The 14,631-nt window shown below is 38.2% G+C and overlaps 1 protein-coding gene across 6 annotated transcripts in view; it reads right to left on the bottom strand.

The window, feature by feature from the left end:
• ERC2 (ELKS/RAB6-interacting/CAST family member 2) overlaps window positions 1-14,631 on the bottom strand; it is a 1,001,125-nt gene that overhangs the window by 485,322 nt on the left and 501,172 nt on the right. For 3 of the 6 annotated variants that reach the window (XM_025272988.3, XM_025272991.3, XM_025272992.3), the window contains one exon: window positions 9,890-9,901. The exons of the other annotated variants lie outside the window; for them this stretch is intronic. In XM_025272988.3, coding sequence (XP_025128773.1) covers window positions 9,890-9,901 — 12 coding nt within the window. The remainder of the gene's footprint in view (window positions 1-9,889; window positions 9,902-14,631) is intronic. 6 annotated transcript variants of the gene reach the window in all.

Raw genomic sequence — 14,631 nt, 5'->3', positions numbered from 1 at the left:
GCCTAAGTTACAGAAACCCATTCGCATGCATTGTACCTCCCGCCTCTTCTGTCTTTGCTCATTCTCCTCACCAAGTTCTTTATCTGATAAAATCTTTTCCATTTTTCTGTTCCAGTACAAATACTATCATGTTCATAGAAATTTTCCCAGTCATTACTCTTCTGAATGCCCAAGACATTCATATAGAATTTGCCATACTCTTCCATGGGTAATGCCTCAACTCTCCAGTTCCAGATTTTTCATTCCAACATGCCTACGGGACAGGCCTACCTAGCTATCAAAAAACATCTAAAACACAGACTGGACAAAAATTTTCTGTTCTTCTCCTGACATAGTTTTCACACTTGTCCCTACATCCTGCAACCATCTCAATCATGTAGGTAAGTCTCACTGAACCAAGGGAAAGCTGAGAAATTAATCTTCCTAAGAAGAAGAAGAAAAAAATGATATTCTGCCTGGATCTCACAGAGCAGGAGAGCAGGGTACGGAAAAGCCATCTGAGGTCCAAGTGACTCTCCATACAAGGCTGCTTTATTGTCCTATATAGCAAGGGTTAGCTAACCTCCCACCACCCTGTTGACTTGGTTTCCCCTCTATGTGAGCCTCAATGACTCACACTCCTTTCTGCATTCCTTTTCCATAGCTTCTGGTTAATCATAATTTCTACCTCCTCATAACTTCAGATCTTTACAACTCACATTATTAATTCATTCTGTAAATATTTATTAAGTGTCCACTATTTTACAGGCATTGTATGAATTAAGACAGGTCCTTTCCAGATGGAAGTTCCACTCTAGACTAAAAGACAAACGTTGAACAAGAATTAAGACTGTGCCTCATGTTCTACTGGGAAGTTACAAGAATTTGCAGGAGACAAAGCTAACCTGGACTGGGCTAGTTCCAGTTAAAGGCAAACAGAGGAAGTGATATTTAAACTTCACTTGACCTAGAAAGAAATAAAGTTATATCCATACTTTATACCTTAGAGTAAGATAAATTCCAGATGGTCTGAAGACTAAATATAGAAAATCAAACCATAAAAATACCAAAGAATTCACAGGACAATTGTTCATATACTCTTGTGTGGAAGAGTTTAACTATGACACAAAATTCAAAAGACATTAAATAAAATACTGAATACATTTGACTATCTCAAAATGTTCTTAACATTTCTGCATAACAACAACAAGAACAAAAAAAGACAAAGTAGCTGGGGGAGCATTTAAAATTCAAATTACAGACAAACGAGTCATTTTTGTAATATACAAAGAGCTTCTACAAATAAATAAGAAAAAGGCCAACAAATAAATATGTCAAATAATTAACATACTTAAAGATGAACAAGGTCACAGGTAATAAAATAAAAGCAAATGAAAAATACACCTAAATGCCATGGTTCACCTTCCATACTGACAGAGATCAAAAAGCTTACAAACCACATGGCATAGACAGAGTTAATGTAAGGGGGGAAAAAAGCAATCTTACATACTGCTCATAGGACTAAATGGTTTATGTAGAAGGCAACCAGCAAAATGTAGCAAAACTAGAAATGTACTGTCCTTACAATTTCACATCTATACATTTATCCTACAGATATATTCCTATATATACATATATAGGAAATTAAGTCTACTCAGTTATTAATCATAGCAGTCTGCATGAAAGGGAAAGACTTGAAACAATCTATAAGTCCTTTAGGAGGCGACATGTACAATGGAACTGTATATAGAGGTAAAAAGGAACAGAAAGCTTTTATGTATGAATATGAGAAGATCTGTAAAGATATTTTGTTTAAAATAAAGGAAATTTATGTGCAGAATAGTATATATTATATTATGGCACATGCATAAATGTACTACAAATCCTATCTATTTGCTTCCATCTCTCTAGATGCTACTTTCAGGAACTGTTTTAGTTATACCTGCAGCAAAGCAGACATACAATTACTACTTGATGAAAGTGCGTAAGTTAATAAATAAAGAAAATAAATGGATGAAGGAACACAGTTGGGTACTTGGCCTGTCCTCTGAACTAAGTATCTGTACTTTTATGCATGGATATAAAAAGGTTTTGGCCAAATCCTGGCTATCTAGTTTCCTAGTTTAAGAAAAACCTAATGTAAGACAACCTTACATAAGACAAACATGCATTGAGTCAATTAACTTATAAGTGTGTGTGTGTGTGTGTAAACACACACACATAAATACATTACTTTTCAATAAGCATGACATTTTCTAGTTCAGGTGTTCATATCTCTCAGGAATAACACATTCAGTATTTAGAAGAATGATGCTGTTTTTAACCTTTCCCTCAAAATCTCTCGGTGGCTAATGGGAAAAAAAAGTCTACAGTCTTTATCCCAGCAACTCAGATATTTCCAACTAGGTAAGCAAAGGAAGCTGACTCGACAGGATCTTCTACTTCTCTCTTGCATGAACTCCCTGTTACTCTAAGCAGGATAACCTTCAACATATCCATAACCATGACAACCACAACCATCACCACTTAATGAACATCTACTCTGTGCCAGACTGTGCTCCACATTGAACATGTATCTTGACCGTAAGCTCATGAGAGGAGCTGTAATACAACTGTCTCCATTTTACAGACACGGGGATAAGCTTAAAGACATGAGGACTTGTGTCTGGCATTCCACAGAAATACCAATGTGTTTCTTAGGTTCGAGTTTATTTAATTTTCTACATGTAATATTCTGACAACAAATATCAGTTTGGATAACCTGGATTATGAGTGAAATGCTAACATAAAGTAATAGCAGGTCCGGGATAGCTAACACATGTAAAATCGAAGAGTAGTGCTTTTTTTATCTGCTCAAGAATCCCTAAAAAGCCCCTACTTTGCATGTTAAACTAGCAGAAGAGCACCCACACTCACCAAAGTGATAGGACACCTATGTGCCAATTGCCCAGTGAGTGTTTCTCACCAAGGCCCACTCATCACAGGTTATCAGAAGATTCTCCAGCTATTCATTATTATACCAACTCATTCTCTCCACAGTAATTATCTGTGAGCAACATATCATGCTGTCCTTGGAACCATCAAACTGACATATGATTAAATAGCAGAGGACTCTGAAGTTAAATTTAAAACCACTCTCTTACACTTCAACTCACACATCACGTCGAGATCTGTCCAGCCATGGGAATATTCCAGTTGACCAATACCAAAAACCAGAGAGAGACTATTCCCTTACTTCACCTTCCCATCTGAGAAAGGTGGTGATTACATTCTCAAAACTTTCTAAATAGATTTTTCTAGGACATAAAATAGAATTTTGGAAAGCAATTCTCTGTATGAAGTTCTGCTCTTACCCCACATTAAAATGTCTCAAGAGTTACTTATATTCACATTACATCTTCCCAGTTATGTGTGGGGTCTTACAAGAAATTGTACAGTTCTTCAACACGCTGTGAGAATCACACGTTTTCAGCTTTCCTTGAAAAAATTATTGTAAAGCATAAGTTATTGTATACACAGCTGTACATGCCAATAATGACAACACTTATATTAACAATGTTACCAATTAGAAAAAAAATGGAAGAAAAAAAATCAATGGGCAAATTGGAGTTAAAACCTAAGTCTCACTGTTCCTGGGCTGAAAAAGGAGCAAAAAGAGATTCTTCAATGGGAAATTTGTTTCCATTTTCCCATTTTTCCCACCTACTCTATAGTTTCTCAAGTTTTTCTACTGAAAATGGTTCTATATAACCCACTTTGTGCAGGAGCTGCGATTTAGGAAAAAGAACTTTTTTCCATCTTCATTAAATAGTTGCATCCCTAGAAAAACCAGCCAATTTCTGCCTTACTTTTCTATTCTATTTTTCACGTTTATTTAATATTATATAAACAAAGAGTGGCTCTAGTGTTAAAGGATCTGCCTGCCAATGCAGGAGACATAGAGACACAGGTTAGATCACTGGGTCTAGAAGATTCCCTGGACAAGGAAATAGCAACCCTACCCCAGTATTCTTGCCTGGAGAATCCCATGGACAGAGGAGCCTGCCGGGCTACACGGTCCATGGGGTTGCAAAGAGCTGGAAACGACTGAAGCGACAGTATGATGACAATTCTATTATATTTTTAATATTATAAATGATTTTTAACTATATAGTATTAATTAAATTTAGACTGAGAAATATTGAAATCATCAGAATTATCTTCAAAGGAAAATTCCAAAGCCTTTGTTAGATATATCAACGACAAAGTAGTTTCTTCAGAGGAACACACTCAGTACCCATTCATTTTTAAACAGGTTCCCCCAAAATGTAGGCTTCACATAAATGTGACATTACACAGTGTGAAAAGTCCAAGCACCTTTACCCAATATGGAAGAAAGCTCCAGTCACTAGGTGGATAGGTTTCTCTACAGCTCAGGCTGGTATTGTGGGTAATGAAGTGACAGAATTCACATTTCATAAGAAAAGCCATATAAAGGAAACAAGATATTATTTTTCTAGAAAGTGATTTATAATAATACTGAGAAACCATTTTTCTAAAATTCCTTCCCCTTCTCAACATTTACAAAAAAGGCTAACAGATCTTGAGAGATTTACTATTTGCTGATATTCATCCATATGGTAGCACCAACCAAAAGCCAGGAGCAGGGGGAGGAAAAGGGAAAAAAAAGATTTTGAAAAAATATAAATGAATCGTTACCTCTACCAACTTGACATCTCTTATTCAGGGGCCAGGACTTAATAGGCCTATCCAGGACTCTCTCTTGATTTTCCTGCTGTCATTGTTTTAACAGATTTGCAAGTTAAGAATGGTTTTACTCATTTCGAGGAACCTCGGAAACACACTGCACTATAAAATATTCACACTACAATGCAAATTGCGTTCCTTCCATCCTATTCACTATTCTGGAAGGTACAGATGGAGCGCCACAGCAAGAACTTAAGCAGAAGTTAAACAGTAAAAATAATACAGAGTTTAAAGCCCTAGTTCTACAAATTGGAGCTGGCTCAGCAAAACATTAGCCATGGCAAGTCCCACCAAGACCAGCTCAGAAAGGTGCAAGAACCAATCCCTGGCTACATCTCAAAGGTTCAAAACCATTTCTAAATATAGATCCCACTTTATGTTTGCAGGAGCTGTAAATCAGAGAAAACAACTTTTTTCCATCCTCAATAAAATATTTGCACCCAAAGCAAAATCTACTGATTTCTGGCTCTCTACCAGTTCTGCTTGGGCATAAAATTTTCTGACACTTCACCAGAAATGTCAGCAATAGTATAAGGCAGCTTTAAAGAGGGAAATGATTTTCTGACCTGTGGATAACCTCCTCAACGCCAACAGGAAAAGGAATTTTTAAAAACACCTGAAACCTAGTTTTTCCAGTTATTAGTATAAATGGCACAAACTATTTTTCTTAGTGGCCAAATCCTTCCTTATAGGAAGTACTGGTCTTTGAATTCAGTGAGGGGAGGGAGTCATGCTATATCCTTGACACCCAGCATAGACCCTTGCATGGAGAAGGATTTTTAATGAATAGTCTAGAAAGGAGTTGGAGGGGGGGGGGGAAGGGGTGTGGTGCATGGAGGAAAAGAGGAAGGGGGAGAAAAGGAATATGGAGGGAGGGAAGAGGGAACAAAGAAAGGAGGGATGAAGGGAAGGAGAGAATGAGGTCAAGTTCAGAAAGAGATCTTTTCCCTCCCCTTTTACTTGTGTCTTTATTTTTCTTGAAATTGCAAGCATCCTATTTGAAAAAGCTGACCAGCAAGTCTCTGTAAGGACCACGTAAAGGGTAGAAGAAGTGAGACAAAGCTAATGGAAGTTCCTTTCTTCAACAGACATGCAGTCAACAACATTCAGGAGTATGAACTGCCACCTCCAGTGTGTGGCACAGCTCCACAAGCAGCTGGAGACTCATGCAGTGCCAGAGAGGCCATTGTCTACTGGGAGACACAGTGCAATGATTACCCTAATTCAAGCTAGGATATGACATGGGTCAAGGAAAAGGGTTCGATAAAGCTCTGAGGAGATCAAGACAGGGAGAACTGCCTCTGCCTGAGGCACTTGGGGAGGAGATGAGAGTTCAGGTGGCCCTACCAGGGCAGGATCTGTGCACAAGGAACCAGCTCAGAATAGGGAATGTGGGGAGAACGGGGAGGGAGGGCATGAAATCAGGATGAAGGAAAAGGCTGGCTGCCTAACAGACAGTAGTCCCCCCAAATGCCTCATGGGATACAACCTATGAACACGGCATTTGGGAAATCATGGATTAAACACAGTTGCACAAGTTTACTTCCTACCGGCCTCTCACAGTCTTTACTATGCAACTGGAGAAGTGGCCAAAAAAAAAATTTTTTTTTTAAGTAAATCTGAAAGGATTAGTTTTTGGAGAGGAACCCCAATACCATTGCTTACTAGCTATATTAACTTTAGCAAAATCTTTACATTTTATGAACTTCAGTTTCTTTTTCTCTAATATGCAAGAAATGACAGTTGTTATGAGAAGTAAATACTACTCAAAATGACTAAATCAGTACTGGCATTTAGTTAGTGTTCAGTTATTACCGCTGCTGCTATTTCTGTTGTTATTACTAATATCAAGGTGCATTGTGAATATAAAAATGAAGAATGTAACACATAGCATTTCTAAACAGTTTGGTCAGTTTTTCATCAGGTATTCTTTGAAATGCCAGGCCAGCATGTAGTGCCCTGCCTAGCACACAGGAGGTATTTATTCTGTCTTTGTGGAGGTAACGGGTCCAAGAACTGACCTTAGCAAAGAGCAAACTGCAGGATTCTCCGGGCAAGGTATTTTTCATTATTACTTTGGGCAACAGGCCTCTGAGGTCCAGGAGTAGCGAACTTAATCTTTTGCAAGAAGAAGGAAGAATTGAGAGTACCATTTTCAACTCTGGGGAAACATTACAAAGAGTTTATTTTGATAGAAGTGTTTGAAGAGATTGTAACAATGAGCTCACGCCTGCTGCCAGGTGCCAGCCATCAGCTCGAGCCTGCTTGTCAGGGAGATGCACAAGGCCCCTCACCAACAGCCCCTCCATCAGACATATGCAATGAGAATCCCAGAAAACCCACTCCAAAAACAGCTATTTCCTCTCCAAGAGGGGATACAGAGTCACAAACAATAAAGCAGCTGACCGAGCATCCATAGCAAACTGGAAGCTGGGAAAGGCCAGGAGAGGCCTGCACTTTCTGGTTTGACTTCATTGATTCTCTGGAAGGATTTTGGACTGAATCCCTAAGGATACTTTTCCTTTTTTTGGTGAACTGCTACATATATTTACCTAGATAATCTCGTCTCTCCTAAGTCACAGGCTAATCTCACAAATAGTTCCTAGAAATGAGCACACATCACATAAACCCACCCCTGAGTACAAAGCAGGATCTTGCTAAACTTCTCTAGCTTCCCACTGGTTTGTGGGTAAAGAGGTTCTTGAAAGAAGTGGAGTTTTCTGGAGCAAGACCCTAAATAGGTTTAGAATATGACATTTGCATTTTACCAAACCGAATACTTAACATCTGTCTACCTGAATTTAAGCACGAGCATCTACACAGAGTTTGAAAAAGAAATGAGACCACTTTTTAAAAATAGATGGAAGGGAGAATTTCTCATAGAGTCCATAGCAAGACCCAAGAGTTAGTGACGTTTTAAAACTTTGGATTGGGAGATAAAGAGCCACAGGGCAGACTACATACTTTTACAGTAAGAAAGATCAGATATTTATAAAATATATATGATAAATGTATACACATATATATGTATATGTACAAACACAAATATGTGGTATCTCAACTGTGCACTATATAAAGAAAGCACAAAGGCCAGAGATCCTGTATTCAATTGTTACATTTCATTTTGTCTTAACTGATACACCTGGAAAGGGTTGGGAAAAAGCAAAGTTAACTCTGGAAACTTGTCAAAGCTCAGAAAATTTCAAGGACTCCACAGACTTGTTTCCGGAGAAGCAGGGCTGCTCAAGTCTTCCTGCTAAAAATATAACTACAGACTGTTCATAGTAGTTGCTCATTTTCTCCACTGTGTTCACTGGGGCAGGAGGTTAGATGATGTTGAAGCGATTGGAATCTTGTGTTGACCACTGTGGTTCTCCCACTGTAGTGTAGAGTTGGCCTGCACATTTTATCAAACCCAATCAGCACACCCTGTCCAGAGAACCCCTAGTACCCACAAACTCTCCAAGCCCTAAACCTGCATCCCATTTTCTGAGAGTCTGAGTTCACATTCATTCGCTACACAAAAGGAAAAGAAAACTAAATACTGCACAATACAGTTCCTGCACATAAAAGACACAGTAAAATACCTATGGACAGCATCTGAAGGCTGGGAACCTGAGGTGTGAGAATGAAAGGGGTCCCTGGTCTCAAGGGTTTAAATATCAACAGGTGCAGATTAGGGGTAGCTAAAGGAAGGCAAAAGGAAAGAAAACAAAAAAGACAGGCAAGGAGAAAAGCTTAAAGGTTCTTAAATGAGCAAATCCAAAACTTGGAGGAAGGGTTTGGATGCCATGGAGCCAAGGCCCTCCTTCCCTACTCTCATTACTATGCCTGTTTCTGCACATAGGGGCACCAACAAGTGAATTAACAGTCATTAGGTTTTCATTGAGAGCAGTTCTGTAGGGCCATGCCTTTAATCTCTGTTTAGATCTTTGTTTTGGGAATTACTAAGAACGGGCTTCCTTCACTGTGATGAAGTTCAAGGCAGTTCCTGTGGGACACCCAGTGTGGTATGTGGGAATGGCAGACCAGTGATTTCAGTTTCAAGGACTATGAGCCTCACCACTGGGTTTGGAGCAGGCAGTGGGTGGTGGGTGGGGAGAACTGGTGTGTGGGTAGGAGGCCTAGTTTTGGAATTATTCACTACTGGCTTAGGTGATGAGCAGTGGACAGAATACAGAGGTGCATAGCCCGAATACTGGAAAGAAAATAATATAGCTTCTCTTTTCAGAGGCAAGCTTTATGATACTTAATTCAAATCTCTTTTTTAAAGTCCAGGTAGCCCAGATCATACAATGAGCATCTTGTAGCATACTCATTGATTGAATGATAAAGAAATCACTGGATATTATTATGTATCATTGAAAGGAAAAGTTTTGCTGGACTTAAAGAAGAACCAATTATTGACTTGAGCCCCCTGTGTTAGAGAAAGCAAACCCGGGATGTATTTTCAAACAAAATGTCCACTTTGCTTCTTAATACTGGGGTGCACACAGTCAACAATGAATCTAGTTTTACATTTGGCTCCATATGCTATGCCCTAGGTAATTAAAGTATATCTTATGGCTAATAAAAATGAAGTTAAAAAGTTTATAACCAAAACAATAACAGGAAATAACATGTGTGTACAATATGTTACTAACACACTGATAATTTTCAAAAGTGACTTTACAAAAAGTATTATAAATCTTTCAAAACACAGTGATTTATTAAGCGAAAAGTCTGAATGGTTTGCACTATTAAATTTTGCTTTTAAGCTGCTGCGTCATGAGCAAATCTTTTGTTCTCCTAGGTTAAATTTAGCATCCTGCATTTGATTTTTCCACTGCTCCAAGGTTTAACATCATGTAGCTAATTTTCTGAGCTGCTCAGGAGAAATGCACTTGGGAGCTTTCCCAATGATTTCTTTCACTGATTTTATAATCCAGGAAGACAAAGTATCAAATAATCCAATAGTGATCCATTTTCATCATCTTCTTTACCTTTTCCCACCTATACAGTCTTCTCATAAAGTAAACCTTCCTTAGACATGGCATGAAATGAAGGGAAAAAAAAGTAGCTGCCAGAGGAAAACCATTTCAGAAAAGTGTTTGTTAAACAAGTGCAAGCAATAAATTGAGCTTAGGCGAGAAAGGCGGTTAGAAGAAAAACTGAAAGTACTGACCTGAGAGTCAAGCTGATTGGAGCAAGGGTGAAAGCGGCAATTTGGAGGATAAGCAGAAAGGAAAAGGGATAGCAAAAGAGAATAAAAGGAAGGAAACGCATTAGTTTTAAACATACAGCCAACAGAAGTTACATTAGCAGGTTTCATAACCAAATGAAGGACAATAAAGCGACTTTTATCTGATATTACCACCCAAAACCTGGCACACACTGTAAGCAATTATATTAATTATTACATGCAAGAAACCAGTCTGTCATTCACATAATCTCAAGCACTGATATGAACCAGAGGTGTATTCCAGGAACCCAATGGCACAATCTGCCCTTTTCTGGATGAATATTTATAGAAAAAGTTCCTATCTGTGTAAATTTTTATTATTTAATAAACTGAAATGGAAATTACTAAGGTATTAGAAAAGTGGTAAGCACTTATGTCAGAAAGATTTTACTAGAACCAGTAAGTTGGAAGACTATATCCTATGAGATATTTTTCCTTCACTGTTAAAAACCAAATGGACCTGAGCAATCTGGCTTTCTATTTTAAGATTTACATTTCAGATGCTCACAGGGCACTGTACCTCGCAAGATCAAAGACTATGAGGACACCTTCAGGTGAGGTGCCACCTGCCTATCAGCCTCCCAAGACAAGACAGATTATCTTCCAAAGCTGAGAGCAATTTCTTCAGTTGTGAAAATGAGGATCAGACTTCATCATTGCAAATATCCAGACACTGGATAACTAATTTATAGCAGAATATATAACATGGCCTTCTAATCTGTCAAAAAATAAAGTCTCTTATGCAAAGCAAGAATTAAAAGAAAAACAAAATTACATCCTCTTCCGGCTACCACAGAAGTCACAGAAGGCATTCATTTTCTTAACCTATAAAACACCCTTTGCAAAAAATCAAGTGGGTTAACAAATACTTGATTAGCTATCTGCTCAGTGGGACCCCATTATGCCATACTATGAAGAAGTAGTTTGAAGCATTTCACACAAAAAGGAAAAGCAAAACAAATCTTCAGGAGAAAGCTTAAACAAAAACATTTCAGAGGAAAACAGCATTGACTATAATGATAAAAATCAAGTGGAACATTCTAGATTAAACTCTTGGTGAAAGCATTGAGCCAATGCTTTGTGTCTGAAACTCCCCTGCAGAGTGTTTCATGACAACAAATGTAGAACTGATCAAATATAAGAGTTAAGTCAGGCCACAGTCTTCGTAGGCACTCTAGTGATGTTGGCCCCAGCTGATGTTTCAAATCTTTCAGGGGTATATCAAACTGAGGTCCATGGCCAACCTTTAGGGAATGGAATCCTAAACTAAAATAACCAGCAAACATTTAAGATTTAGTTGCTTTTTTCAAGGGACCCTAGTTTCTCTTGCTGCCTCAAAGGCATTTGTGATATCCACGACCTTCCCCAAAAGGCTTATAGGCTAGGGTTGGTATAAAACCATCTACCACTTTTTCTTAAAGAAATTCCTTCAAATGCATTTACAAACATTAATGGAAATTACTTAGAAAGAAGAGTTTATATCAAAACAAATAGAACTGGTATCAAGTTTCTTCCATGTACCATGAGACTTCTAGATCATATTATCATAATTTAAAAAAAAATAAGCTTAAGTTTACATTTTGTGAAAAGAGTTGTAAAAGGAAGCAAAGAAATTATGTCAGCATGTTATTGAGAAAATTCAGAGGGAAAAATAACAGTCTGTTTCTCAACCGTAGATAAGGTACTTTTAGGCATCTAACATAATTTCTCATTGTCCAAATGTCTGGTAGCATTAGTCCTGATTCAGATAATTAAATGCTATCTTGTTTTCTATTCTGATGTTATGTTTTAGGAGTAAAAATCTCCTTTGAGACCCACTCTTCTCTTCACAGTGGGGAGGGATGTGATCGAGGGCTCAATTTGGGCATTCCTTGCCCTCTAGACAAATACTGACAAAGCCCCTAACATATTTAAGATAATTACATCAAAGGTCGCCTAACTGATTCGTTCCCATGGTGAGATGCCAGAAATCCTGTGGCAGCAAGCTTTGTTTGACAGACTCTGCCTCTCTCTTTCCCCTAAGGCACTAAAGGATTAATTTTAACTCTAAATAAAACACTTAGAGACCTTGATGGGCAATGACACAGGAAGACTACATATTTCATTGCCTCTAATGAATTAGCTACTCGATTGTGCACATACAAGATACCTATCATTGGTGATCACATAAAGACTTTGGCCTGATTTGGACCAAATCTCAGGGACTACGCAAAGTCCCCCAGCTACATTGTGTCACTGCCCCCAGAGCAGCCTGCAGTCCAAGGCAGAAACTCCTACTGAGCCATCAGCATCAAGTCCAAGAGTTTATGCACAGAAGGGCACATGGGGACCACACTGGAGCAATATGCACTTTGAAAAGCAGAATCTTTAATGACTGTGAAAAACATCATTCATGTGGAATTTCAGAGGTAAATGCATCCATATAAGTACCAGGCATGTGCTATTTAGAAGGTTTTATCAGGGAGAAAGTAAAAAAAAAACAAAAAAAAACTAGAATATTAACAGAAAAGAAAGCAAACACAAATTGCCCTCTGAGAAAGAAGTAGGCCAGTGTCAGTGTCATTTGAGTTATTCTTAACCCCATACCTTGCGTTGCACATGACTGAAGTTCTGGGGTATTTTAGAACACAAGCTGCTTTTTTAAAAAGGTCTGTTTGCTCTGGTAGGTCACATTACAGACCAGAGACCACAGATTTATTTCAAGTTCAATTTCTTGGTTTTCAAAATCACAAACTTAATTGCAAACACTCCTCTATGACTCCAAAATGGAGATATATGTCACATTGCTAAGTAATCTTTAGTTCCCAACATTATGAGGTATGAATTTTGTAGTTTAAGCCAGCAAATAGAGATACTGCCCAATTTGAAAAGGACTGTCTGACAACTCGAGGAAGATGCCTTGGTCAGAATACACATGTAACCGAGCAGATAATGCGTCAGAAAGGCAGGCCAAGGCTGAGCTCTCCTTTTCCCAAGAAACTTCCCCTCTTGATCTCCACCCCCCCACCTCCTTCTGGGTCTGGGCTCAGACATTTCCCAGACTATGCTCTGCTTCTGGACGCGAGACATAGGCAGGCAGAGAACTGGGACGGAGTCAAGTCCCACCACACGTTTTATGAATTACAGTGCCTGGGAGGCATCAGCTTTAAGGAGAGGCAAAGGCAGAGATAAAGAAAATGTGCAGAAAGTACTTAAAGATAAATGCCTGTAAAATCACTGTTGTTTTAATACATTCCATATTGAGGAAATAAAAACGTGAATATTCTTGATGATTTAATGGCAATAATGTCCAGCTAAGTAAGACCTGTTTGTCCAACTAGACAATTATGTTATTTTATGCAAATATTTATAGTAGATTTTCAATTACAGTTCTGAAGGGCTGGTTTAGTGTAGAAAAATGCCTTCAAAATGTGGGGCACATCACTTTCTCTCCTGAAAGGTAGTAAAGATGAAGCAGATCTCCACGGGCCAACAGCCATGCCTCTCGGCCAGCTATGTGACTGCTGAGTGCTACTGGACTAGCTTCTTCCTTCTGGCCCATTCTTGGATGGGACTGTTCTCAGTCGCTCATCTATCAGACCTGGGTTCAAATCCTGACTTTGACTGTTATAAACTCCACAACCTCGAGGAAGTCACTTAATCCATAAAATGCTTTCTCATCTATAAAGTAATGACAATGAGACTTCCTGTGTTGTGGGCAGGATTAAATGTTACACAGTATTTGCAGGTCAAGTGCCTAGCACAGTAACTGGTACACTGTGAGCATAAAAATATATATCATCTATTATGATTATAATTACTATTAGTAATGTTATCTAGGGCATCTTCTCCATGGCTCACTTCTCAGAGAAGTGGACTAGGAGTCAGGAAACCTACATTACACTTTTCTCTTTTTCTGACCACAGGACAAATCTTTCATTCAATCTTTCAAAGTCTCAATTTTCTCAGCAATAAGAAAGACATGATAATAACGTCCCTGTGATTTCAAAGTATCTCTTTGAGAAAAAAATTTGGTCCTAAAATATAGTTCCAAAATAGACATGTAGATACATCTAAATTAATAGTATTTTTAATAATCAGTAGGCTGGCAGAATGAATACTTGTGCACTTTGAAATTCAAATGAAACCCTTAAGGATTTTAATTTGTACTCTTACCAGAAAGGAAGTCTTGATGTAATTTCTAAAATGGGTCATGCTGAACAAAAATCAGATTACCATCAAACTAATGCTAAGATTTTTAAATGAAATATGTTTTGGAGTTTGGGTACATTACACATTAACTTTTAAAATGTTGAAATTTTATTAAGAATCAACCCATCCATTTAATCCAGAGCTAGATAACATTGAGAATCTCTTTTAGCATTCAGGTGTTCATAAGGATATAACCGCCTCACCTTACACCAGGACTTGGTACCTGCAAAATGTGATACATTTTAATAGGTTGTTAGAGATTTACTTCTGAGAAGATTCAAAGTCATACAGATGGCATGAAGCAGAAGCGAAACCTGAACCCAGGTCTTTCTGTCACTAAAGATCACGATCTGTCTAAATACAAGGTCATAGAGAGCTATTCTGCATATGCCTTGAGGTCCTTTAGGGCCTCACAAGTGTCTTGATCAGAGCTGGCAAACATTCACTGATTTATTCAAAATCTGCTGATCTCTTCCATATGGACTGAATCTAGG

The sequence above is a fragment of the Bubalus bubalis genome, chromosome 21 (assembly GCF_019923935.1).
Source record: "Bubalus bubalis isolate 160015118507 breed Murrah chromosome 21, NDDB_SH_1, whole genome shotgun sequence".
NCBI classification, from domain to species: domain Eukaryota; kingdom Metazoa; phylum Chordata; class Mammalia; order Artiodactyla; family Bovidae; genus Bubalus; species Bubalus bubalis.
The sequence above is the reverse complement of the archived record's forward strand: the minus strand, read 5'-3'. Positions and strand labels throughout refer to the sequence as shown.